At 39.8% G+C, this 27532-nt stretch overlaps 1 protein-coding gene and 1 long non-coding RNA gene across 4 annotated transcripts in view; one reads left to right on the top strand and one right to left on the bottom strand.

Moving 5' to 3' along the window:
- Positions 1-1050: 1050 nt before the first annotated feature.
- Positions 1051-27532, bottom strand: part of LOC100709267 (GDNF family receptor alpha-2) — a 69257-nt gene continuing 42775 nt past the window's right edge. For 2 of the 3 annotated variants that reach the window (XM_003452653.5, XM_025897121.1), the window contains exons 5-8: positions 20780-20892; positions 19703-19843; positions 14885-15027; positions 1051-3416 (exon numbers count right to left, since the gene is read on the bottom strand). In XM_003452653.5, coding sequence (XP_003452701.1) covers positions 3291-3416; positions 14885-15027; positions 19703-19843; positions 20780-20892 — 523 coding nt within the window. In that variant the 3' untranslated portion in view covers positions 1051-3290. Of the gene's footprint in view, positions 3417-12463; positions 13927-14884; positions 15028-19702; positions 19844-20779; positions 20893-27532 lie in introns of those variants that run through there. The other variant, XM_005457475.4, reaches the window with a different exon arrangement.
- Positions 7773-8786, top strand: LOC112841855 (uncharacterized). The gene is made up of 2 exons (XR_003213261.1): positions 7773-8077; positions 8740-8786. It is a non-coding gene; the product is annotated as an uncharacterized LOC112841855 (long non-coding RNA).

Raw genomic sequence — 27532 nt, 5'->3', positions numbered from 1 at the left:
AAAAATCCCCCAAAACTTTTTAGACAAATGACATCAAGACAAACTTGTACCAGAAGTGAAAAAGAGAAAGAAGAGAAACAGCTTATGATCCAAGGCACACCTGATCATCTGTCAAACATGGCAAGTTGTACCACTTGCCATTGTAGTGATGTTATGGCGTGGGCATGTATGGCTACCAGTGGATCCCTGACACTAGTATAGACTGATGAGAGAAGCAGCAGGGTGAATTGTGATTTATACAGGGCTATAGTCTCTACTCAGATTCAGCCAAATGCTCCAAAACTGATCAGGCAGCACTTCACGGTGCAAATGGATAATGCCCCAAAAGCACACCACAAAAGCAACCCAACAGTTTCCGAAGTCAAAGCAATGGGATAATGGCTAAGTCAGTCCCCTGATCTCAATCCAGTAAAGCATCCAGTTATTAAATGCAAAAACTGAATGCAGAAAGAACCACAAACAAGCTGCAACTGAAGGTGCAAGATACAAGTGCGGAAACACATCGGTGATGACCATGGGTTCTAGACTGCAGGCAGTAACTTGAAAAGGATTCTCATCCAAGTATTAAAAACAGCAAAATAATAAAACACAGTATTAAAATTATGTTAGTTCGGCCAATTAATTTTGGGCCTCTTGAAATGGGGGACTATGCGTAAAATAGCTGGAATTCCTGACTAGTTCGTGTAAAAATTTTGTTAAAACCCTTGAATTAAAGAGTCTGTGCTTCAATCACATCTTGATTGTTTGATTTAAAATCCACTTTGGTGGAGGCAAAACTACAAACATTGTGTCTTTGTCCAACAATTTAGAGACCTTGAAAGTGTTTCAAAGCAGTCTGAAAGCACTGACAGAGGTACATTACAATTCGAAAGGACTGCAACATTTATAATGTGATATCAGGAAAAAAACAGAAACTGCTCACATGCATGAGTTCATAGACTTGCTTTTAAAAATACATGCGTTTTTCTTTTTTTAATATTGAAAGTGTGTGATTATTTGCTACAGGTTAAAAATCCTGACAATTCACTTGTATATATTTCTATCTCTATATAATGGATATCTATCTATCTATAGCCAAAAACATCATGGTTGGTTTATGAAAATGTGTTGATGTGGAAGGCAAAGAAAAATATTGTGCTGAGATTTTTGCCATTTCACAGCAGTAACTGCAATAAACTCACCAGTTTAGGAAATAACTGTAATTTCTGCCAGACCGAACCAGCCCGTGGTGGTGAAAGCACACTGAGCTGAGTTTCATGCAACATTCATGACCCGGGCAGATAGTAAACCTTTTCTAAACCCTGGCTGCTAACACAAAGCTGTTTGGTTCTATAGCATGCATTAATGTGGCACAACACTACACTTGATGTGCTGTTTGAAAATAAAAACTTTTTCTTTTGGTGAAACTACTGGTAACATTCATTCAGAGCAGTGGAAAATTATGTAAGCATGAACACCTAAAAAAATGTCTCTCATCTGCAAAGATGCCAGCGCAAGTCTTGATTTTTTGTTGTTGTTCTTTCAGCATCTGTCAGAGCGTGTGTTTCGAAAACAAACACAATGCATGATGGGCAAAATAATATTCTTATGGGCGTAACATCATGCATTCTGCCTCATCTTGTTTGCAAATGTGCTCTTTTATAGCTATGTCCAAAAGATTGTGGCTAAGTTGTACACAGAATGACTTTCATGTCCTTTTAACAGTGGACACCAAGCAGCTGAAGACATCAGCTCCTTTTCTGAAGAGTGAAAACAAATTTGCTCGTGTGGAACAATTTCCTATCAAAAGGAAGCCATTTAAAGGACAGCCTGACATTTTCACATGTCTGTGTTAATAATACTAATAATAATCATCAATAATAAGAGGCAGTCACACACACTCACACGGGCTCAATCTGTTAGTGAGAGGCTGTTATCACTCTTCTCCACTCCTCTGGACAAAAACTGAATTAAGAAAAACTTCAGAGACCCTTAAAATTGGGAACAGCAGAGCTGGAAGTTCCCAAAAACGCTTACCAGAACTGGAGGGTGATTTTAGTCTCCAATTACAACATGCATCATAACCTCTGCTGTCTGACGGGGCAAAATGAACCCCCACATGGGCAATTCAAAATGCTCCTCACAAGCTACTTTTCTCCTGCTTGTAAACCCATTCACACATTGTAATGAGTTTGTACACACACAGACACACACAGTAAACAAATATTACAATATTCACACACAGATTATGGCTTTTTCAAGCAGTTGGAGCTCGTTTAATTTTATCCCTGTATACATTCTTTGTGATCAAACCTTAATAGACAAATATAAATGCAGATAATGAAATCCTTCCTTCAGTACCAATACAGAGCCACCTGTGCATACAATAATGTCCTTTAAAGGTACTAGATATCATTAGGCTGAATGAAAGAAAAAGTGTTGTTTATATACATAGAGACAGAAATATACACGTGTGCGGGTGGACATATGGCGAACACCCACAGTTATCAACAACATCTTAAATGACCATAAGACCATTAACTGTTTAACACGGCCGCCTTTAGCTCTTTTCGCTGCCTGCTTAAAAGGTATACTGTAGCACCCAAATGAAAGCTCGGTACTGTAGATTGATTATGGTCACAGATACTATACCAACACTTAGAACATTGAGTAGGCTTTACAATTTAGAGTTTACACTAGATTTGAAGAAACAGAACGTAATCATCCCCCATCCATGCCTCTAAATGTGCGGTCTGTTCATCCAAGAGAAGATTAAGTCAAGAACAAGTTCAAGACCCAAAGCAAAAAAAAAAATTCCTTCTTTTTTTCCCATCTCACTATATGACATTTACTTCAAACTCACTCCTTTTCTCTTTGCAACAATTTCTTTTCTGCCAATCCTGCCTTGCCTTCTTTTAATTGTGTTGTTCATTCCCCCCCCTCTCGCCCTCCTTTGGTGAGAAAAGTGCAGAAGTCTCTGACATGAGCAGCTTCAGTCCTCCGGGTTTTTTTCGTGACTCAGTCAGAGAGTGGCCTTCGTGGCCTCTCATACCAAGGGTCTTTTGTAAAGCCATGTGCTCCATCACAGTTGCGGTCTGCCCGAATGATACGATAAATGAACAACAAATTCACAGTTATAAAATTTCAGTCATTTCCACCTCTCTCGGCCTTTTGTTTTTCTCTTTCGTAAATGCCATCCATGTCATCTGTCCAGAGATTCAGCCTTCTTAATATCAGTCTCAGGAATAACACCTTCTGCATTTGGGATCAGCTTGTGGGTGGATGACCTCTTTTTTCTCCTCCTGGCGCTTCTATAAGGCATGCTGGGCCAGGACCAGAGCCAAAGCCAGGCTGGGAAGCAGAGCCCAGACATTGGCATAGAGACAAGAAGAGTGATCCTCTCCCAGGTCCACGACACCACCTCTTGGTTGGTGATACTGGGCAGATAGAGAGGGACACACAGAGGGAGAGAGAGATCCGCAAAAGGTTAGACATGACTCACAATTCATGCTGCTTTCCTGTTCTGGCATTTGATAAGAGAGAGAGGTCAGACAGGACAGGAGGGAGATGAGAGAGGACAGGGTCACTGCTGAAGAGAAGAAGAGAAAACATCATTCAGAAAGTCAAAGCAAGAAATGACATCCGCAGTACATCCACTTTGGCATGAACATTAAGTGTTTGATCCACCAAACGTTTTGATATGTGAAGTATATTTCAAGCCCGTGCTGCTTAGTATGCTCCTTGCTTCTTAAACAAGTTGGCAACAAAGGAAAGCTTCTTGTGTGCACTTTTTCTTTTTTTTTTTCTCAAAAACTCTTTTAGGCTGTGCCAGCAAGTCTCTAAACAGTTTTTAAAGCTATCATTACAGACTTTATTTACAAGAAAAACATACCACGAAGCCAAACACACACTACAGAAGCCAGCGGCGGCTATGGATTTCTTTTCAATATTTCATGAGGAAAATCTTACAGCAAGTAGAGGCCCAAGAAAGCAAGACCCCTTGTTTGAGTGTGCACAATCAAAATGCTACAGTGTTTATTCTTATGCACAAGAGAGAATAAACTTGTGAAGTTTATTTTCCCACACTGTTCACATTATGGCGGAGACGAGTGGGAATCAGCACAGATATTAAATTCTGTGGCCTCCAGAGTTCCACCGTTATACCCGCACTACAATGGGTTTTATTATGTGCCGTTCCATAAAATTGTTAGCATTTTGAATACTTTTTCAATTTTCTCGGATTTCTGTAACACAAAGCATAACCATTTGCCTTCAAGTTAAAGCAGTCCTGCTCAATTTGCAAAGGTACCATTTTCAGTCCTGCACAGCAATACAGAGGCACATCATAAGGAACATGAAACATTTTCTCCTCCTCTTTCCCCCTCCCCCTCACCTCATCTTCACCACGTATTCGCCCATTTTGCTGTGCGCAGGAAAAAAAAAAAAAGAAAAGAAAAAGATTTACTATGATGTTATCTACCAGCACTTCGTCTTCCACCAGAACAAGGCAACACATAAATGAGAAAATAAATAATGAAACGAGAAAATTGTTGAGTTATTTTAACAAGACAGCCATATTTTTGCTTCTGTGAAGAAGGATGCAAGAGGGAGAACGAGGGAGACAAAGGAGGTGTTTCCAGTAGCTGCAGTTATCACAGTACCTGTGTTTGTGAATTCGCACTTTACAAAGAAATGATTGAAATGACAGTTGCCAAAAAAAGAGGGGTGCACGCGCGGAGCAGCAGCACTGGGTAGCCTGACAATGCACCAAACACATCCGCGACTAAAAGCCAATTAATTAGCAAGGGCAGTGATGTGTGGCAGCAGCCTGTTGACATGAGTCCAGATCTCTAGCTGCAGCCAATATCCACACATACACTCAGGCTTGTGATAAGCTGCACACACATGAACAAAGGGCTAAAGCACAAACACATGCATATACATGACAGAATACAGACAATGTCAAAATGTCCTTATTTGTTTACAGGCAGAGAGAGCGTGAGAAACAAAAGCATTTATTTAAACTGTTAAAAACGCACGGGACTTGTCATTTAAGTGGTAAATACAAATCTAGACAGCACTTGTCTTCATTCACTGTCAAATTTGCAGCGAAACGGGATACTTTGAAAGACTAGTTATTGAGTAACCCTGAGTTATGTAGCCTTTTTCCACCAGTCAGTTCCATTCAATTGAGCTGAAAATCAACAGTGACAGGGTTACATGAGAGCACAGACAACACTAGCCTTCCGCTGGCTGCGAGCTGAGTGTGTGTGTTTGGGTGTGTGTAATGTGGGCGTGGAGACTGATCACTTGCACAAGTTGCTTTTAACAAAATTAAAAATTTCAAAGAAACACACTGCAAAAACTGTAGAAACAGTAGGCACTTCCTGTACATTTGAACACAAGTTTGGTAAATGTGAAGGTAATTGGTTTGAAATGGCATTGCATGGTAAGATTCAGTCATTTGAAAGAAGGCACAAGGTGTGGGGAAAAAAGCAAGCTGTACAAAAATCTGCTAATGAGGATATGTTGTCAATGTACACTCACCGGCCACTTCATTAGTTACACCGTGCCAGTTCCACAATGTCTTCAGAGCTGTTTTAATTCTTCATGGCACAAATTCAACAAGGTGTTGGAAAGATTCCTCAGAGATTCTGGTCCACAGTGACCTGATAGCATCAAGTAGTTGCTGCACATGCATGATGTGAATCTCCTGTTCCACCACATCCCAACACAACCATCAGAAGAAGGATACAATGTGGCCATACAGGGATGGACATGGTCAGTAACTAACCCGAAGTAAGCTGTGGCATTTAAACAATGCTCAATTGGTGTTAAAGAGCTGGAAAAATGCCCAGAAAGCATCCCTCACTGCATTATACCACCAACAGCCTGAACTGTTGAAACAAGACAGATCCGTGTTTTCATATTGTTCATGACAAATTCTGACCCTACTATCTGAATGTCCAGACTCCTAACATTTCATAACAACTCACAATATCTTTCCAATCTTTTCCAATTTTGGTGAATCTGTGTGAACGTTGTGCGCTTTGGCCTCAGTTTCCTGTTAACTGACAGCAGTGGCAACTGGAGTGGTGTTTTGCAGCTGTAGCCCACCAGCTTTCAAGGTTTGACGTGTATTCAGAGAAGGTCGTCTGCATAAACTGGCTGTAACGAGTGGTTATCTGAGTTACTGTTGCCTTCCTGTCAGCCTGAGGCAGTATGGCCATTCTCCTCTGACCTTCTCCATCAACAAGGCATTTTCATCCAAACAATGACTGCTCACTGTATATTTTCTCTTTTTTAGACCATTCTCTGTAAATTCTAGAGATGATTGTGTGGGGAAAATGCCAGTAGAATCTCTGTAGAGTCTCAGAAAGTACTCATCTGGCACCAAAAACAAAGCCATGTTCAACGCCACCTTTCTTCCTCATTCTTATGCTTGGTTTGAAGTTCTGGACCATATCTACACGCTTAAATGTATTTACTTGCTGCCATGTGACTAGTTGATTGAACATATTCCTTAACAAGCATTTGAACAGGTGTACCTAATGAAGTGGCCAGTGATGACCATGGTGAATTATCTGTTACCTTTATATAATGATCACCACTTAAAGATCCCTGACCGATTGTTTACTGAATAAGGTTTCACAAATCATCCAATCTATGAAAAATTTCATTCCCACCGAACATTTTTCCATTGATTTGTGTTCAAAGTCCTCTACAATCACGATGAACTTGTTTGATGTCTAAATCAAACTTACCTGATGTTTCAACAGAATTTTAACCACTATATGTTCAAATAACTGACTATATATATATATCTTATCTTTCTTAAAGTCATATCCTTTTACACAGTAATAGATTTAAATAAAAATGTGTATCTACTTACAGCAGAGAGCAATAACATAATATCTCCTGCTGAGATTGGAACTGAGTCCTTGGCATCAAATGAGGGTTTATCCTATTGAGATAAACGAATATTTTGGAAATTCAGTAAACATCAGATTTCTGTACACCCGCACTGAGATTCCAGGCGTCCGTACACATAGACTTGTGTGATGTAACATATATTATTGTTGTTTGTGTCATATATAAATGACTTAAAGTATTAAACTGCTTTATGCAGAGTGGTCTGTTTTTAACCAGATCCTTTGAGTTCACATTAGAGCAACTACATAGAAGCAAAAAGATAGTACCCACTTTGACTGTTATCAGCCCATTGAATGGCCAGTTATAATTTGCAATCTGTCCCATAGATATGAATAGTAGACACCCTCCTGGTACCTGCCTGTAGCCAAGATGGTACGTTATCATCAATAGTAATCACGATAAACAGAAAGTAATCCAGATCAAGTGATGCTTTTGCAGTTGTGGGAATAAGTACATGTTGAATCTGCAGTTGATCAGGGATGCACCAATTCAACTTTTTCATTTGCAGTACTGATATAAGATAATCTTGTGTAAGGCAACGTCGGGCTGTACGGTGGCCCCTAGAGACAAAGCACGTACAAACTCCAAAGCACATGCAAACTCCAAAACACTTGCAAAATCCAAAACACTTGCAAACTCCAAAACACATGCAAACTCCAAAACACTTGCAAACTCCAAAACACTTGCAAACTCCAAAACACTTGCAAAATCCAAAACACTTGCAAACTCCAAAACACATGCAAACTCCAAAACACTTGCAAAATCCAAAACACTTGCAAACTCCAAAACACTTGCAAATTCCAAAACACAACGGAAGTGCTCCAGGACGCTAGGGGCAGTGTTGAGCTTTTGTTACCTAGTAACTACACAAGCCAAGAAGTACCAATGACCGGATTTGGGCTCTATCCCAATTCAGGGTCTGCAGCCTTAAAGGCCACATTTTAAGGACGATTATGTCACAGCGACACGACGAAGGCTGTCCCAATTCAAAGGCTGCTCGAAATGCGGCCCTCAAATGCGTCCTTAATTTCCCTGAATTTTAAGGATGGGTCGGTGTAGCCTTCATGGCCCAACATATCCCAGATTTCATAGCGCGGCCGTGGTGTGGATAATTTTGCCGAAAAAAACGGCGGAAGCGGAGCCGCCAAACAGTAAACTTTCAGAAGTAAGTACTGAATATTATGTCACTTATTTATGCGCAAATGTTTTTATAATGAAGAACATTAAAACATTACTGTTGGCCACATGTCAGCAAAGTTAAGTGACATTAGCGATGTTTGTACTAACTTGGTTTTAAAGCCTTTACTTCAAAATATATGCCGTTCAATAGTTGACTTTAATCTTACAGAGAATGTGATGATTTTATGGATAATTAAAGTCAGTCATATATCCACAAACACAACAAGCTGAAAGTCAGTGATGCTGCTCGGTTTGCAGTCCTGAATATGACGGCACAAGCAGGATTCACTGCACTGTTAATGTTAGCTATGTTATATTGCTGCCTCTGTTCGGTGGTGTCGAGCCAAACGGACTTTAACGTGTGTTTGAACGAGCTGACGGTTCACTCGTTAAGCTGAAAGAAAGATGCTTTAATCACAGGAGTCACACATGTGTCCACTGGACCATCTGGGAACTCTTCTTGTTTAGCACTCGTAATAACACAAACACTAAATCCTCCTTCTCTTGTGCTGTTTTGTAGCAGTGTGTACACCTGAGACTGTCACCTGTCTGTCTGTCCTGCACTCTCTCTCTGTTTCTTTCTCTCTGATTGTGGAATAAAAGTATGAACATGTATTTATAAGTTACACTTGTGTTTGAATCCTGCAGCTTATCACACATTTGATTTCCATGTGTGACAACTGCAAGTGTCCAGAGTGAGGACAGACTGAGGGACCCACTGCTGCACATCATCTGTGAGGCTTTGCACCCCTGATGATCCACCAGGACAAACTCAGCAGTGTGTGAGGAAGAGGAGGAGGAAGAGCCAGCAGCAGCTGACAGATGGAGAGAATAGACAGACTGTTCCCTGTTTGTGAAGGACTGCTAGGAAAGTTTAACATAACTAATTGTCTGTCCTGAATCAGTCTTATTAGGTAATGTTCAAATAATGTTATCATCCCAGTGTTTTCAGTGTGGGAGAAAGTACTCAGGGCCTTCAAGTTACACACTATGAAAGGCAGCAACAAGTTTAATATTCAGAAACCTAAAGTATGTATCAGCAGCAGAATGGAGCTAAAAATACATGTTTGTTTCAGTTCTATGAAGCTTTGAGTATTTTGGATTAGTAGCACTGCTGTGTTTGTTGCATCATATTGCTGTAATTGTTTATATGCTTTATATATTCTGAGGTAAGTTGATCTATAGTGTTACATCATATTCTATAAGGATGTTATGTGTTTGTGTACTTTCTGCCCAGTTTGACCCATTTAGCAGAAGTCAGCCTGTTTAAGGCTCTGATATCTATTCTGTATGACTTAAAGCAGTTATGACATGGTCTGATTTTCTCACCCAATAAAGGAATATTTAATATATCAGTCTACTCTTCATTTTATCAGAAACAGTTATCACAGTTTGTACATTTTCTTTTTATAAATATATGTAAGCAATGAGCCAAATTTAGCAATGCCAACATACTGAAGGAACAACATTTGTCTCTTATATATGATACACCTATATATGCACTGTCAAAGATACTTCTCTTTGAGTGAAGATTTAAGGTGATAAGACATATAGATAACTGCAACTTGAATCTGTACTGAGGCTCAGTATTTGACACAGAGTTCATGTTCACTGCTGTAATAGCTAATAATGATTAATATAATAACTATAATATTGGCCATATTATATTTACATTACCAAAGTGATATTACTTTAGTCTCATGAACAACATTAGCTAATTGTTATTTACTAACTAATCTTAAATGACTGTTCATTACAGAAATGAAGCCCAAAAATCATGTTTTACAGTCCTGTGGTCTCAGCCTCAGATACTTATCAAATCACACAAAGCTCTTGTAGAAACAAACAAACAAATGAACAAAATATGTTCTCCTTCATTTCTGTCAAACAAAGTTGTATGACACGTTTCCAGCGGTTAGTATCATGGTTGCTAGGCAACCTGGGAAGCGCGACGGAGACTAGACCGTCCCATACAGACAAACTTGCCGTTTATTTTGCAAATTGAGCTCAACACTGCCCCTAGCGTCCTGGAGCACTTCCGTTGTGATTTGGAGTTTGCATGTGTTTTGGATTTTGCAAGTGTTTTGGATTTTGCAAGTGTTTTGGAGTTTGCAAGTGTTTTGGAGTTTGCAAGTGTTTTGGATTTTGCAAGTGTTTTGGAGTTTGCAAGTGTTTTGGATTTTGCAAGTGTTTTGGAGTTTGCAAGTGTTTTGGAGTTTGCAAGTGTTTTGGATTTTGCAAGTGTTTTGGAGTTTGCAAGTGTTTTGGAGTTTGCAAGTGTTTTGGATTTTGCAAGTGTTTTGGAGTTTGCAAGTGTTTTGGAGTTTGCATGTGTTTTGGAGTTTGTACGTGCTTTGTCTCTAGGGGCCACCGTAGGGCTGAACTTAAACACTACTTTCCAAACTTCATAAAGCACAATATGGCTAATAAATATATGCAAGCTTATTCACTGAAACTGTGTTTATTAGTGAAATAATTTAATCAGCACCAGCATAACGCAAATGAATGGTGAGTCCTTTTGCATTTGTTTAATTTCACCTTAGTATACTGCACTTTGCTGCCTTTGTCCTCTCCCAGTTTTATATGTGTGCATCTCCTCACGCACAGAGTGGAGCCGAGGACAACCTGGTATGTTAAAGCAGGTCCAATAAATAATGAACATAACAAGTGTGAGACTGAGAGGGAGAGAAGCTGACAAGGAAGACTCGTCTGAGCTTTTCACCCATCATCAATCCACAAACTACTGCAAAGAAAATTTGATGTAGCGGACATGAAATACCTCGAAACCGCTAACTGTTTGCAGTTAGCTCCCTCCATAAACTCTTAGAACTGTTTGCCACCAGTACACTGCTGGCATAGTACATAAATATTGAACAACACAGAGCTGAATTTAACAGATCGGCTGCACAGAGCTGCTCACTCACTTAAAAAAAAAAAGTAGCTTTTTTAAGGCGGTACAGGAATAACAACTGACACAAATATTGGATTGATGCTTATTCATCACCTGGAACACTGAGCTTTGTAATATGTGTTTAGTGAAGTGAAATGGTGTGTTTTAATCTAAACTAAAATCTTGTTTCCAAAGAGTAATCAAATGACTTTAGTGCCTTCCCAGAGAAGTAATTTTGGTGCCTTAACCAAACAGTGTGTACAAATGAACATAATCAGTATGCCAACAAAACTTCCAAACACATGAGGTTTTAAGGGCCAAATGGTTGGTGGAAGACCTTGCATACTGGTGACATGACACTGTAAACAAGTGATAATTACCATTCAAAACAGACTTAGTTTGCTTTAGAAACTGTATCAGTTTGTTGTAATGCACATTTAAACTGGGTACACAAATATCACGTGCGTAACCTCACCACTGGAGTTGGGAGCACGGCACTGCTCAGTTATACCTAAATATGGATGCATCTTTACAGTGCTCAAAGGACCAAGCTTCAGACCACATGTTTACTCAATGAGCCACAGTAAGATTTACAGCTCTGGACAGTCAGTCTTCTGCCAAGAGGACTCATACCATAACAACACACCCCCAATTTATCTGCCATGGAAGTTTGACAAGTTTTAATTGCCAGGCATAGTTGTCTAAGAACTCAGGGCCGCCCAAAATGTCGCTACCAGCTCCCTCTCTAATTATAAACTTCCTGCTTGAGTAATCACACGTCTTATTGTTTCCTAATTACCATTTTTACAATAAATTAAACACCATGCTGCAGTGAGACAGGCACTGAGCAGTGCATCAATACTGACACACACACACACAAAACCTTTGGAGAAAGCGGTTTCACCACCCATTCCCCCTCTGCTATCCTCTCTCTTTCTCTACCTTTCGGTAATATACACACTGTTAATGTTATCAGCTGTGCTTATTCATTAATTTTCCTCTTTGCAACATTTTTAGGGTGTCAGGTTTTACAGAATTGGAATCCAAATACACAAAAGGGAGACTAAATGAACAAAAAGTGAGCTGTTTTCTTGCAGATGCAGAGACAAAAAGTCCAAAAATGAGCCAAAAGAAATCCAACGGAATCACAGGAGTACACGATGGAGGGACACTTGTAAGTACAACAGATGCAGGGCGATTTAAGCAGGCCTATTTATGCACAAGGGGGTAATCAGCTAATTTTAAACTGAAGGGTAACGAGACAGGTGTCCAGTGGAGGCAATGAAGTTCCTCAGGTTTTGAGGCGTTGGTGAGATTGGCCAATCACCTCAAATAAGCCTGCCTCAAGCTCTACTTGCTTAGGCACATGACTTGGGCTGCACCAGCTTTGGCACCACAAGACACTCAGCTAGGACAGTTTAGGACACACAGGCTGAGTTTTAAGGACCCCAGTCTAACAGGGGATACTGGTTTGGACACAGTATACATGGTTAATTCTGGTAGCCAGAATTAAAAAAAAAACAGGAACTCGGGGCACAGAGTTTGGGAAAACACTCAGGAAGTGGCTGCTGAGGCTGCAATCTGCAGTGCTGCCAAGGGCTGCAGTCCCTCTTTGAAGGTGGCAGAGATTTAAATGCTGGCTTGGGCAGTTGACAGGAGCAACAGCAGGTGGCAGGCAATCTAGCTGCACACTTAACCCACTTTGACTTCTGGTGGAAGTTGGACCTGCGGGCTTGGTAGCCTTGAGGTATGGCTTCCCTCAGGAGCACAACTACTGGTTGAGGCCCCCATTGCCTTGGTAAGCCCCTCTGGAGATTGGCTCATATTCAGTGGTGAGCTGTGGCTTCAGTTCCAAAATCCTTCTCAAAAACGGAGAAAGCCACCTGCTGCTGTTCAAACTCTACTGCTGGGTCCAAGGTTTGCAGAACTTGGACCCAAACATAGCATGCACAAGGTAGACCGAGTGAACAAAAAATGAGTTGTTTTATTAGGCTGATGCAATAATGCAAACTCCAAAACAATCCAACAGAAAGCACAGCAGTGGAATAATAATAGGGAAAAAATGGATTTGGAAAATAAAATAAACAAAAATCTAAACTTTATAAACAGAAATAACAAGAGAAACAAAGCAGAAACTCAAACTTTAACATATTAACTAAAAATTCGAGACCGAAAACAAGGCTCAAACGCAGTGATCACGACATAAGGTTTTAATTTCCTGTGTTCCAATCAACGAGGGTTTGTGTGCAAAGCACAAAACTGCATGACTCAGTTGCAGGGTGAACATTTAACGGCTCTGATGCGAAATGTCTTAATGGTAGTCGTTCATTCAGAACACAAATTTGCATTCCTAAACCGTGCACATTACTTGGATTTGGATATGTAACAGTCACTGAAAAATGACATGAACAACAACATCAGCAGCAGAATATTTTATAAAGCACAGTTTTATACCGCTGCCAAACATGGGTACATGGGTCTCCTGCAAAGGTGAAAAGCATCATTACTCTTACTTTAGAAAGCTGCACAGAACATCTAAAATACATCTGTAAAACACAGCCGTAATTCACTGTGAAAACTAATCCAACTCAACAGCTAGATAAAAAGAAAAGCCTCTTCTCGACCTATAGTGTAAAGTGAAATATTTCTGTTTAGTAGCAGAGAGACTTTGGTGGATAATTTAATTCTGTCATTTTTACACTTATTTGAAGAGAAAATGAAGAAGAGTTATGTTAAAAGACAAAGAGCTATGCATTTGTGCAGCACAGCATAAAAAAAAAAGTAGTAATGTTTTTCTGCTCCAGACAGTGAACCTAGTTATAGTTGAGTTGACTGCAGTCTTCAGAGTAGACAGCATTCAGCAGAGAACAGGCCCTGGGCCAGTATTTTAGAACCTCTAATCCAGATTAAGCCTCCACCTCCCATTCCTTTCACTCTTTCTTTGTCTGTAAGAAAAATATAATATTTCAACCACATGTCATCATCTTGGGTGTAGCATAAACTGTGTTATCATAAAGCGTCTGTTTTGATGTGCCAATTGCTTTAACAAGCATAGAGATTGTATGTGATGCGAATGTGAACGGTGCAGCACGCTGAGTTTTATTATTTTGCCACTGTACAAAAGAGAGAGCGGAGGAGTCTTTTTGTGATTCTCCTTGCAATTGGTCCATTTTATCAAATGTATGCACAGAAGTTGCAGGAAAGAGATGAAAATGTATATTTTTGATGTGACACAAAACAAAACGAAGCAAAATCCACATCTATTTAACTTTTACAGTAAGTTGACCTAAATGTGTCACGATCAACTGCAAGTTCAGTGAGGAGAGATCATTTGAAAGAATTGAATATGATTTCTTGAGATCTATTTGCTGATAAGATGACCCATCATGGCAGAAAGGAATCCCAGCATTGATAAGATATAGCACAGAACCTCCCCCAAAAAGAGCAATCTTACAGTGACAGGGTACAGAATAAAAAAACAAAACAAAACAAAACATGATTGTTAGCTGTTGCATGATCAGGCACATTGCAGTGAGTTTTAATGCACTCAGACTGGAGGCTGATTGGCTCAAAGAAGGCGGGCAAGAAGATTATTGGTCTACAGTAATGATTGTAATGACTGTAATACAGATTGTAATGATCAGTATTGAGTCTGGCAGCGTGGGAAAGTGGGAGCAATGTAAAGAATAGACTAGCAGTCGAACCCCTGGGAAAGCAAGCAGATGAGTGATTACAGATCTTGCTTATTGAACATACGCACAAGCTTCATATTAGTAGCCTTCAAACTGTAGAGCTTACCCGATTGCCAAACAGGCAGTAAATAACTCTAAATCACATTTTGCCATCACATTTAACATCTACATGTAAAATATCCCATGTAATGAAACAATGAGAACCTTTTACCTTTGGGATAGTCACGGGGAGATTTTCTGAGATCTCCTGTGTCGATACAGGGTCTGGCTTCGGTGTCGCTGAGGGGCCTGGGACAGGCCCACTTTTGTTCTGTGTGTTGTCTATCCCATAACCAAAGGCCTGAATGGCATTTCCTGCAGGGACAGAGACATAAAGTCATTTGGGTTTGACTGCCATCCCAGCAAGAAGCCAGCTAGCAGACAGACAGCTCTAAGTCAACTTTTTGGTACCCTGCCCAATCTTTGGCAACTAAAGGAATGAGGGAAGGCTGACTGAGATTGAGGAAGGATGGAGCAGAAAGAGCACAGACAGCCAGTCTTTTTGCTTTGTCAGTAAGCTTCAGAGTAATATGCCAAACTAATCACAAATTGCTATCAGAGTTTTGTCTGTCATTACTAAGCACTGCCTTATGTTTTATTTTGTAAGTTATGCCTTCCTTTTTGACTGCCTCGCAAATTTATGCTATTTATTAGCGGCGGCACAAAATATTGATAAGGCAATAAAATGAATCACTTCCTCTAGCGATACATTATTGATACAGTTGTGCCAAGCATCTGAGAGCTAATTAATTGTATTTCATGCATTATAAATGAAGTCAATAAATACATTTTCCTTTTTGCCCTTTTGAGCATTTTTTTTAGTTTCCATTTACACAGATGTTGTGATCTATCACAGATGATTGTCTTGTAGTGTGACAGCATTTAGATTAGGAGCAAGTCACGAAAGAACTGTACCACGAATTAATCTGTGTTTTCTATGATCTTTTACAAGCGAATCCTGCGGCGACACAACAGATTATATTTATCAAATACAACCAACTTTGCTTTATGTTGGATTCATGCATATTACAAAAAACTCTCTTATAATGCAACAGCCATTCTCAAACTGCTACGAGCTGACTAAATAGCGTTAAAATGTCCACACTTGCAAAGATGAGTCCTAATTTGTTTGTTAGCATGAAAAGCAATACAATCTTTTAAAAGAGGCAAATCAACTAGTTCAAACAGAGGACAGCATGTGAATACATACGAGCCCTAGCATATCAGTGCCTGCAGATGTGCTGTACACATGTGTTTAATTTTGTGTCTAAGTGCATGTGTGTGTCTCTGTAGAAATGTGATAAATCCCTGTTCAGTCAGCTTTCCAGCTAGATATGGTAAAAATAGGCGCTGAGTACCTTTTCACCACTCATCCGTTTAAAACACAAGGCTTGTTTCTCTTTGTTCAGCCAGAGAGAAGGCAAGGCATGTAATTGCTTGGCAACCACCTCCATTATAAGGTCAGCATGCAGAGATGACTTTGAATAGATTTATGTGACTGATCAAATTCAAAACATTCCCAAACAAAGGAGAAATGGCATTTCCACACCACCACACAAAGGACAAATAGGATAGTTGTGGAATGCACATGCATAATCAGATGGCTACACAGTCCCTAGTACTACCGGTGCTTGGCCACATAAATTTGTCTGTCACATTTGTTGGTCCGCCTACACACAGACACACGCACACACAAGTATTTGCACAGCAAAGACACTCACAGAGGTACACATATGCACATTCACTTGCACACAAAACACACAGAAGAGCACACTTCATATTTTTTCATGCTGGTCGACACTGACAATTTGGGCTTCTGCTAGAAAGCAGGAGAGTGGTTCAGAGAAAAATCGAGTTCACTGGCGAGGCCTAACAATGTCAATGCTAGCAGTCGAGAGCTAGTGGAGTGCTGCTAAGACCTGTAATGTTAAGCATCTGTTTGTCAGGGTCAGCTATGGTTAGCAATCCCCCTCAAAGATGTGAAATGGGTGAATAAAGTCATAGATCAAACTAGTTGGCTGGAGGGCCTCCACCCAGGATGTTTTACTGCACCCAAATGTTCCACTGAGTGATTAAGCTCATCGCCAACAGCAATTCCATTTTTTAACGGCTCATATTAAGCTTTCCTTTAACCCCTGGGCATAGCCTGTATTGTCGCACCTGCAGGGACAGATGAAATGAGAAGGAAGGAGAGAACAAGAGAAGCAGAGACAGGGGAAGGGGGGAGTCAGGGTCTGACTGTCATAATACCTCTAAGCTGGAATGTTCTTTGTCGGCCCCCAATATATTTTATACAAATCGGAATTCTAATCTAGTCTTCTGCTGGACCATTGTTTTTGCTGGAGCTTGTAAGGAAAAATTGGCAACAGTTCAAGAACGGTCTAAAGCATGTTTTTCTGATTTCACTTGAAGTATGCTGTGAGGGATGAGGTATCAAAATAAACTCTGCTGAAGATCTAAAGGTTTACACTAAATATTTTCTCATGATCTACAGCACAGTTAAAGCTGCAAGAATTTAATTACATAATGAAATTGGTAATGAAGATGCAATACAATTAGCTCAAGATGTAAACAGATATAAATCTAGTTTGCATACATGGCAAAGATAAAAGAAGAATCTATATAGTGACATATTATTGTTATAATTAACGTTTTTTACCTTTAAATAACAGCTTCAGATTTGTCTTAGTCACTAATTTTACCCCAACACCTGTCCTGGCAACATATGAGCAGAGTAAGTGGTTTCCTATAAAAAGAGTGTTGCCAAGATGCTGAGATCAAAGCAAACTCTTTCAACAGAAGTGGAGCGCATTGAAGTTAAAGAGGAGCGAGCAGGCCAGTCTGCTAATTAACCAAAACTCTACCACATTCGGGTCTGTGATTCCTCACTTTTCTGGCCAACTTTAAATTAGATATCTGGATAAGACTGAGTGTACGTTTGGACTTTCTGCCTTCTTCTGACCGAAACTTGGCTCACTAACAACTTGCCGGACACAGCGTTTCTGCGCAGATGTTCCAAGCAGACTGAGACTCCCAGTCTGGGAAAATCTGACAAGTTGGACTCAAGTATTTCTCTCTAATTAAAAACCATTGTTCAGCAGAAGTGGAGTATATTAAGGTCAAATCACAGCTGCTGTCTCTGGATTTGTTGCACTTGCTTGATGTTCAGCTGTTTCTGAAGTTGTCAACTCATCAGTTTTAAGGACGTTTAGCCACTACCTAGATATTTTAATGGAAAGACATCCATTAAAATATCCACCCATCCATTTTTTCCTCTGCTTATCCAACTCAGGGTTATATACACTGTGGAGGGGTTTCCATCCTGCTGCAATTAGTATGCAAACAGCTGTATTTATTCAGCACCAATAACACTAAATTGTTTTTGTACACAGTAAAATCACCTATTGATAGTCGGTAGGGGCAAAAAGAATTGAATGTACCAGAATGGGTAATTAACACTTGTGGCCACAGCAGCTGCTTTTGCCACTGCTAATCAAATGCTACATGCTGCAAGAAGTGGTGGCATTAAAGCTATTGCACAATAAGAACCGGTTAAAATAATGTGAGAGAAAACATCAGAGACCAATCATATTAATATGAAATACTGACCTTGGTGATTGAATAGTTTTACCTTTTAACTTCTTTTTCCTTACATGTATTACCAAATTTTGCATTACACCTTCCCATTTTTTCTTTAACTTTTTAAAAAATTTTAACTTTTATTTTTGTTTACTAATGCTACAGTTGCCATGGTTATGTTGTTTTCCTTGAATGAAATTTTATTTAAATGTCTTTCAGATTAAGGGGGTTGAATATGCATCTTCCTGCACTGTGACTTTGTGTATATCTACCTCCCGGTGTGTTGAAGTTTATCGCCTGTTCCCCTCGACTGCAGAGAGGAGATGCTGCATTTTGTGTTATTTTTCGAGACGCCTCCTCAGCTCCCAGCCTCATCCCTCATCCTGCACACTCAGCTAAAACGGTAACCCAGCAATCTATTGAAATGGTCTGAAAGCATTATCCACACAATAGAACATGGTAAAGGCAATGGTGTCTTGTAGTACTGATGACATTGCTCGCTACACCATAGCAAGGATGGAGCTTGCTATATTTTACTTTTCGGTGAAAAAGCATAAAGATATTTGGAGAAACCCTTCTGTCACGCTGCACCCTGTATGTTATGCATTAGATATACAGATGATATGTATTTTAGCTCTCCCTATTATTCCATTTGCGCTAGTCTGTTCCTTTTCATGACATTTTTCTCCCCTAAGCCCTTTAACTCTCTTAGATTGAATGTGAAAATGACATGCAAATGGTTTCTTTTGTATTAAAGTCTGGGCAGATCTTGCCCAAAGGAGGGATGAGAAATGATAAGAAATTACTTGCTTCTGAGAAACTAAGAACGTTTAATTCCAACTTAATCTGTGGATAAAGGGGTATCTGCAGATAGGTTGTATTCAATTGTCTAAAAGACAATTTTATATAATGATTTCAAGTCCATCCACCCGTGCATTAATCCTTCGTTGACAAATATTTACATGCAATCCTTCTAGCCTTATTTCATTATTAAATACACAAAAGATGTTTTTTTTCTTCTTTGAAATAAAAGTGATTTGCAAAAATTTTAAAGCACCTCATTTCATGCCGACGTTTTGATTTTCAGATGTCTAAAAACTATCTATTACCCACACCCTCTAACCACATCTCTTGTTATTTCCACATTCAGTCATGCCGCCAACATCCACACTTAAAAAACATCACAGCCACAGTTATCTCGCTGAAGAGCTCAATGACACTGAAAACCGGAATCTGACATGAAACCATTAAAGTTGCATAAGACTGAAGTTCACAGCTCTTGCTGCTCTTACGTGGCTGAAGGAGAAAGTTCCACATCGCATGCTTGTGCTTTTATCAATAATTCATGGCTGTTTGGCCCCTATCAGTTACAAAACACATTTCAGAGAATTCATGAGTTGTGACGGCTTACTTAGGCATGCGTTATTGGTGAAGTACCGCAGGAAGTTCTGACATTCCTCCTCTTGGTTTCCGCTGCCCTTGCAGGTGCACCATGGGGAGATGGTCCAGTTGGAGAAGCTGCTGTCCACGTAGTTGGGAGTCACGTCCGTCCCTGCGAGGGCATCCACACACAAATGCAGTTATGTGTCACTAATGGACAATAATGGATTACATTTACTGCAAATTGCATACAAAATGCACAACAAGGTGTTAGTCACAGGTATGAGTTTGCACTGCATTGTTGGAGTTTACAGGGAGGTGAACAATTGCATTATGCTTTATTTTAAATGGAAAGTGGCCATTATGTTATAAATATTTTGCAAAGTAGTTGCTTTAGGAAGTGTGTGCCCTGTTTGAATAAAGCACTACAGTACCGAAGCATTTTACTTTCCAAATGTTTCAATGTGTCAGTGCTTTTAGCTGGTGTCATGAGTGTTTGGTACATTCTGTGTTGTATTTTCCAGAGAAATCCAGGAACCACCGTGGCATATCATCACTTCATACTGCATGATTTATGACACATGGTGGGGAAGCATTGACTGATACAGAAATATGGACACTTCAGCAACCACTAAGCATCAGAAAAAGCCCTTTTGTGTAAATTTACCTTCAGATTTATTTTTTTTTAGCAAGCTCTGTGGTACTGCCACAGCATTACCTAGCTGCTGCTGGCTGTGACTGAAAAATATGCATCTACTAGTCAGTACATATTGTTTACTTAACGTTTATTGCGAGCAAACAGATGTTCATCAAGTGTTTTAATTAAGTAAACACTCTCTCAGTGCCTCTGCTCCCTAATTACTTCTAGTAGTGAACTGATGCCCAGTGTACTGGTGGAGATATCAGTTTTAACTCCGCTGTCTGGTCCTCATGATGAAAGCAGCCTGGACTGCTGTCACGCTGTCTCGTGCTTTTGGAGTATTTTTCTTTATTTCATTATGTGTGTGAAAGGTAGAAAAAAAAAAACAGTGACATTCTGAATCTTCCTTTCTGTGTCCACAAATTTCACTGCTGTTATTTTTTTCTCACAACATAGCCATGTACTGACCAACGAGCCTTGCAAAGGAGGCCAAGCAGGCTTGGTGATTGTCTTGGTTAGGACAGGTGCTCGCTGCGTGTGGAGTCATTCCGCAGTTCTCTTTGTAATCAGCCAGCCTAGACCTGCACAACAAACACGATGCACAACACAGACAAAGAATGAGAGGCACAGGCTCAGTCACAAAGTCCACGCAAAAGATGAAAACACACAAATACAAAAAACTGGGCGTAATTTTTTTGGCACAGTTTTTTCTACAGAGCAGCTGCCAATTATGACCAGCATCAAACTGGGAAAGTATATACAACATCTGTTCCCAGGCCTCTACAACAGGTGTCATGAATATCAAACACTTATGCCTCATAACCAACAAGCTATTAGTAATATTCAGCAGGGACCCAGTCGTAGTGCATTTGTGTAAAGATGAGAAAAGATATTATACGGCTCTTTTGGTCATAGCTTCTGTGCTTATCCTGGATCTCTTAACCATCTCCCGAACTCACTTTCCCCACAAACCAAGGAGACTGATAAAAATAGTATGTTTTGTTTCGGTGTGTTTGTGATAAGAGCTTTAAGTCTGTGGAGGGCCCCAGGGTGGCATTGCTAATCCACTTAAGTAGGTTTATTGGGAGTAGCGTGAGTAAAGTTGCGCTGTCTGTACTGTTCACATCACAGCTGCCCACAATGTGAATCACAATCCATACTGCATTTCTCTTTTTCCTCTTTGCTTCTTTCCGAGTGCATGACTCATTCCCTCTGACCTGGTCTGACCACTTTTTTCGGCCTTAAGTTCAAAGGTACCTTAATTTACCTTGGGCTGTCTTGTCCCAGTGAACACACAAAAACACACATATAAACAGCAGAATAGGTTTAGTATTGATGAAATATGCTATCTGGGTTGTTGAATGGTTGATAAGCTAATGACCCAGCACTACCTGATAACCAAAGCATCTAAGGAACTTAGTGGTTGTCTGCAGCTCATTCTTCTGTTTTCTTTTTTATTGTCAGATGTCATGGTGGGTTTCAAAAGCAAATATGAGGGGTTTTATTGTATTTAAGAGAAGCGCATCACTGTCATAATTGTGACATATTTTGAATTACATAAAGAAATGAATTTGGACTCAGATACCGGTGAGAATGCCTGCAGGTTTTATCTTAACAGCGCTTTTTGCTCATTTTGAAAAGAAACGTGAATATGCTTTATTTATATGCACATTTATATGTATTACACGCTTTATATGTCTGATGAATTTGCCCCTTTTTGCCACATGAATTTGCCCCTTTTTGTATTTTTTTCAGGCAACATACGTATATTTCTAGATAAGGGTTTCATTATTATTTTGGTGAAATAAAAACTTTATTTCGATTCTCACGCTAAGCTAAGCTAAGCTAAGCTAATGATTTCTTAGTTTAAAGACAGCAAAGTATTTAATCATCAGTTGTTTCCCTACCATTACCCCCAGCCCATCATGGCACTTGGCTGCTCCTGCCTAAGCCTGATTCTGTCTCAGGTTTCTTCCTGTTAAATGGGTTTTTTTCCTTCCCACTGTCGCCAAGTGCTTCCTCATAGGGTCGAACCACCAACCTTCCAAACAGCATATAACCTGCTGTTCCTTCTGCTCCACACCCACTACGGGCTCCTCTTTTTCAAGAAGGCCTTTGATGGGATGTGGCATGCAGCCTCGTGACCCACCATGTGGAAGGATAACGTCAACCTGGTCTGAATCAGCAAACACCTGTATGTCAAGCATATAAGCCTTATTCTCCTGAATGACAGCATGGGCAGCTGGTACTACAGTCGGAATATCATCAAGGATCTACTCTCAACCACCCTCTCCAACATACACCTGGAGAATTATGAAAGATGCCTTGAAACAGCATGAAGGCACAGTTACCACTGGAGGAAGAACAATCACCAGCCCACATTTTTATATTCATGTCTTTGAAGGGAAAGAAAGAAAACTCTCAAGCTTGTGGAAGCTCTTGGTAAAGAAGCCTCAGCTTTGGTATGGATATAAGAAAAAGGAAAGGCCAAGCTCATACCTAACAATGCCCAAGACATCAACTCTGAAATCAAAATCAGCAGTCTGGAAACAGTATGTTGGTTTCATCATATCAAATGAAGGCTCAAACCCTGGAATTTTCGAAAGGATAGTACACAGCCGCAACAGCAAGACATGAGACCATCTGGAGAGACAAGACCATCTATCAGAGGTCAAAAATCCGCCAGCTGTGTCTCGTCAATTTTCCTGCGAAACATAGACACTCACGGCAGAACTCCAAAGAAGAATTTTGGCAAGACACACAGAGAGAGAGAGAGAGAGAGAGAGAGAGAGAGAGAGAGAGAGAGAGAGAGACGCTACAGGAAGATTTAAAGTCCACAGAAAGATCCAACCAGTAACAGGACCGCACAATGATCTCCTCATAGTTGTCATAAAAAAAGAAAGAAGTTGAGATGTTTATTATTTAAAGTTTTTTATTCAGTTTGTTCAGATGAAGATATTATTTTCTATTTTGCATGACAAAATTATTGTCTTTTTTTGTTTTGTTTTGCTTGTTTCTTCATTTGCATATGTCTGTGCTGGAGTCAGACAAGTTTCAGTGTGTCTTTCATTTGCCTGAGAACAGCTTTGCCACTGTATACACGACCGATACAGCTCTCCATAACAGACACATTACTGTTTATTTCTGTGGCTCCTTTTTTCCCTCCTATTGTTTTGCTGTCCAACCACTGCTGACAAGATGTAAAAATGTACCTCCACTTGTGCCAGTAGCATTGTCCTCTTACTGCTTCTTGACTCCATAAAGCTACCTCAAATTTACATTCAGGGAAAATACATGAAGTCTTTTCCCGTTGATGGTCTCAGTCAGGTAATAAATTGCCTGAAAAGGTCTGAGATAAAAATCCTCCAAATATATAAACTTAGACGTGTTTTCTTCAAAGAAAAGCATGAAAAGATATGTGAATTATGACTTTTGTACAGCAAAACTCTAAAATTATTTATGAATAGTTACACATACTGTACTTACACGGTAAGAAAATTAGAGTTATGCATTTATAGCATTGTATTTATGCACTGAGCGAGGGATGCATGAATACAAAGCATTTAAAAAACAAGAACAATATGCTGATGGTGCAAACTGATGGTGCAGTGGTGCAACTACTGTTCACCATAATAATTTTAAAAGGGCCAATGTTAATGTAAAAAAATATACATATGGCTCTGTCTTTAAACACACTGCTAGACTTAAATATTCTAGAGTGGAAATATTTGATCACATATTTATAATTTTTATACCTTTTCCAAAAATAACTAAGATGGAATGATACTTAAAATCTTATTTTTTGTGAATAACATAGGATTAAAATTGTCTTCTGTGAAACTTGTAGAGGACACAGCATAGTCTATCAGAGAGAAAGGTCTTCTTTTATTGCAGTGATTTAAAAACCAATATGCCGTCATGCTAGTCTTCAAAAGAGGAGAAGCATATTTGGCTGAGATTAAATGTGGGATAATGATATAACAATTTCCCATGTCTGTCTGTCTGTTTGTGTGTCTGTGCCATCATAGCAGAAATGTAGCCAGCGTGGCGTAAAAGGCGCTTGGACTTCCAGCAGCAAACCCCACTCAGACACACTTCATTACTCCATCTCCATCCACCCTCCTTACGAATCACCCCAGAGAGCCTCTCGACGTGACATGCTGCTAACATCACATGTGAAACCTCGCTTCAGTAAGCTGACCACGCTATGCTCGCGCCGCCATCACCGCAGAGACGAGTGCAGACACAGAAACGCGCATGATCGAATAGCGACACACAATACGTAAGTAGCCTTCATAATAAAAAAAGAACATACACAGACAAATGCAAAGCAACCCCTCTCAACACTTGTCCTCCTCACTCAAAGGCCCCTCTCAACCATTTCCATTCAGAGTGAAAAAGGCACTTGTACCCACAATCATGGTACAGATGATAAAAAAGATACGACAGAGGGGAGAGAGAACAACTCTATTGTGCCTACACAAAGCAACCTTTCGAAGCACCATTTTTCTGTATCTTATGGGCAAAAGGTCTTTTACTTTTGTACTAATACAGAATGTGAACGTCAGATTTCTGTAAGAATGGCAAAGACCACGGAAGATTAAAGAAACTGAACAAGCACCGTGTTTCTTTTTAGAAGCAGAGCTCTTTCAGACAATGATGGCTTAAAAACAGTAATTTAAAGTTTAGAGAGGTGTCCTGAGTGTTCAGACAATGGTGTTCCAACACCAGGATGCAGCGCATTTCATGGCTTCCACGGGCTTTCCATTATACCTCGGCAAAGCGCCTCTCACTGCTGAAATTACAGGCTGTCTAGCTCAACAGAGTTTTATGGTCATTTCAGCCACTCAGCCCCCAGGGAAGTGGCAGGGGGAGCCCCCACAGAGGTAGACTTCTTTCAACCAACCTGACACTTTAAACACAGTGATTCGGCTGAGCGCTGAGTGCCTGTCCATCCAGCTTGGCAGTAATAGAAAACTAATGGCTTTTTATATGGATTCTTATTCCTATCACTCGATGCCCATGACAAACAATGTGACTTAAATCAGATGAGTGTCAGTCTTAGAAACCATTTCCTTGTGAAGGAGGAGAGGAACAAGGAAAAACAGTTATCAAACTCCAAAGTCTTCTAATAGCTTCATTTGAAAAACAACAGTTCATTGAGAGTCCTAGCTGGCTTGGAGAATTTCCCCTCTGTGCTCTGTCTACAATTATGAGTTTTTTTCTACGGATGATACTTTCTGTTAAATGTGAAATTATGGCTTTTCACTCTTATCGCTTCCCACAGTCTTTAGCCTAGAGAGTCTTTAGAAACCATATCGCTCAGTCATCTACAGAAAGCATAACAATAACCATGACACAATAGCTGCCAACATAATATCTCTTACATGAAGCAAATAAGAAAAAAACAAAAGATGTTTCCCCTCTGCTACCTCCCTCTTCCCTTCGCCTCTTTTTTTTTTCATCTGACCTTATCTTCTCCTCGCTTCACCTCTCTTCTCCTTCTTCATTAATGTCCTGTTGTCAATTTTGTATAAACCAATTGTCATGAGCTAGAGGTGCTCATGTGCAAATTCATGGCATGTAAATTTGACCGTGGTTCGGTCGACAGCACTCAGCAGTTCTTTTGTCACTAGCTGTTAAACGCCAAAGCAAACAATGCGGCCCGGCAATATTGTTGTTTTTTTTCTTCTTCACAATTAAACCGTTTTGACACTCTTTTATTCTGCACCGCTCAATACATGACAAAAAACTATTATGAAACTCCTAACAATGAAGCACTTACCTTGTGAGTGGAGTGCTATGAATATATTTTGATTAAAATAGAATAACATCTGTCAGAGTTATTTTTTCTTACGACTAACAGACAATTTGCAGTGTCTCCTTTTCCTGCTTTCTCTCCCTACGCTTCTGCCGGTCACCCTGAGATGGCGCTAGTCAGAGGTGATTGTCTGTTTCACCCATTGCTATTTTCTCCAAAATGTGTCTGGACAGAGGCCTGCCTCATTTAGATCTACTGTACTCATCGGGATTCCTAGTCAATGCTTTAAAAGGCCAACTGTGCACAGATGGCATTGAGTCAAAGCGCAAGGCAGTTTAGCTTAGCTGTCACATGAAACAACCTTTCAACCCCTTACTCAGCAGAGAATTGAAACCAACAAAAACTGGCTGGTGACACAGTTTGTCCTGCATTATTAACCAGAAGATCAAAACCATTTGAAGTCTGACAGACCATCTGAAAAGAGCTGCGTATGGACGATAGTAATGCTTCTTGCTTGTTGACCAGGAAACTGGCTTTAATATCAGTGCTTATTTTACCGCCTCAGTTTCTCATGCATTCAAAGTCATTTTACAGGTCACAAAACTATAAACTAGCTGTGCCGAGTTATTGGATCTTAACATATGAAGAAGAATCAATATCAGAATTTTCAAAGACAGATTTGATTTTCTTCTGCATTTGCTCAGTTTAAAGAGTTGGTTTTTTAATTGAACGTACAAACACTGCTGGTGAACCCATTTTATACCGGTGACATTACAAAGCAATCTGCTCCCAGTGACAGAGAGATTAATTACTGCGTAAGTCTGCAGGAGTAATATTGAATTCAATAATACCTTTGTCACTGTTAGATTTGATTTTGTTATTATGAAAAGAAACGACTATGACTTCATTTAAAGACACATACCAAGTTCCCATCAAGTGTGTTTTCTTTCCTCCATGGTGAGTAATAACTCTAACAATACATCGAGGGAAGTCTGATAATATGTTTTCTGTTTTGTTGCCTCTGTTAAGTGCAATCAGTTAAGGGAAGTTATAAATTTGGCAAAACTGAAATGATTGTATTCAGCTCTAAAAACCAGAGACACACTGTGACTAACCACATACTTCACTGGCCTCTTACCTCGGCCTTTGGCACCACTGTAAGGAACCTTGAACCATCCCTTAGTTATGCTGCAATAGACTTAAGCTGCCGGGGGGTTTCCCATGATGCACTGAGCGTTTCTTCTCTTTTCACCCTCCGTGTGTTTAAACACCACTATTGCATTTAATCATTAGTAATTATTAAACTCTTTTTCCTTTCCACTGCTGCCACGTGCTTGAACATAGAGGGTCGTGTTATTCTTGTTTTTTCTTCTAATATTGTAGGTTGTTTACCTACAGTATGAAGCACCTTGAGACGATTGTTGATGTGAGTTGAAGAATATAAAATAAACTTAATATTG

Source organism: Oreochromis niloticus, linkage group LG12 (assembly GCF_001858045.2).
Source record: "Oreochromis niloticus isolate F11D_XX linkage group LG12, O_niloticus_UMD_NMBU, whole genome shotgun sequence".
Taxonomy (NCBI): Eukaryota; Metazoa; Chordata; class Actinopteri; order Cichliformes; family Cichlidae; genus Oreochromis; species Oreochromis niloticus.
Note: the sequence above shows the minus strand (reverse complement) of the source record. Positions and strands in the feature narration are given on the sequence as shown.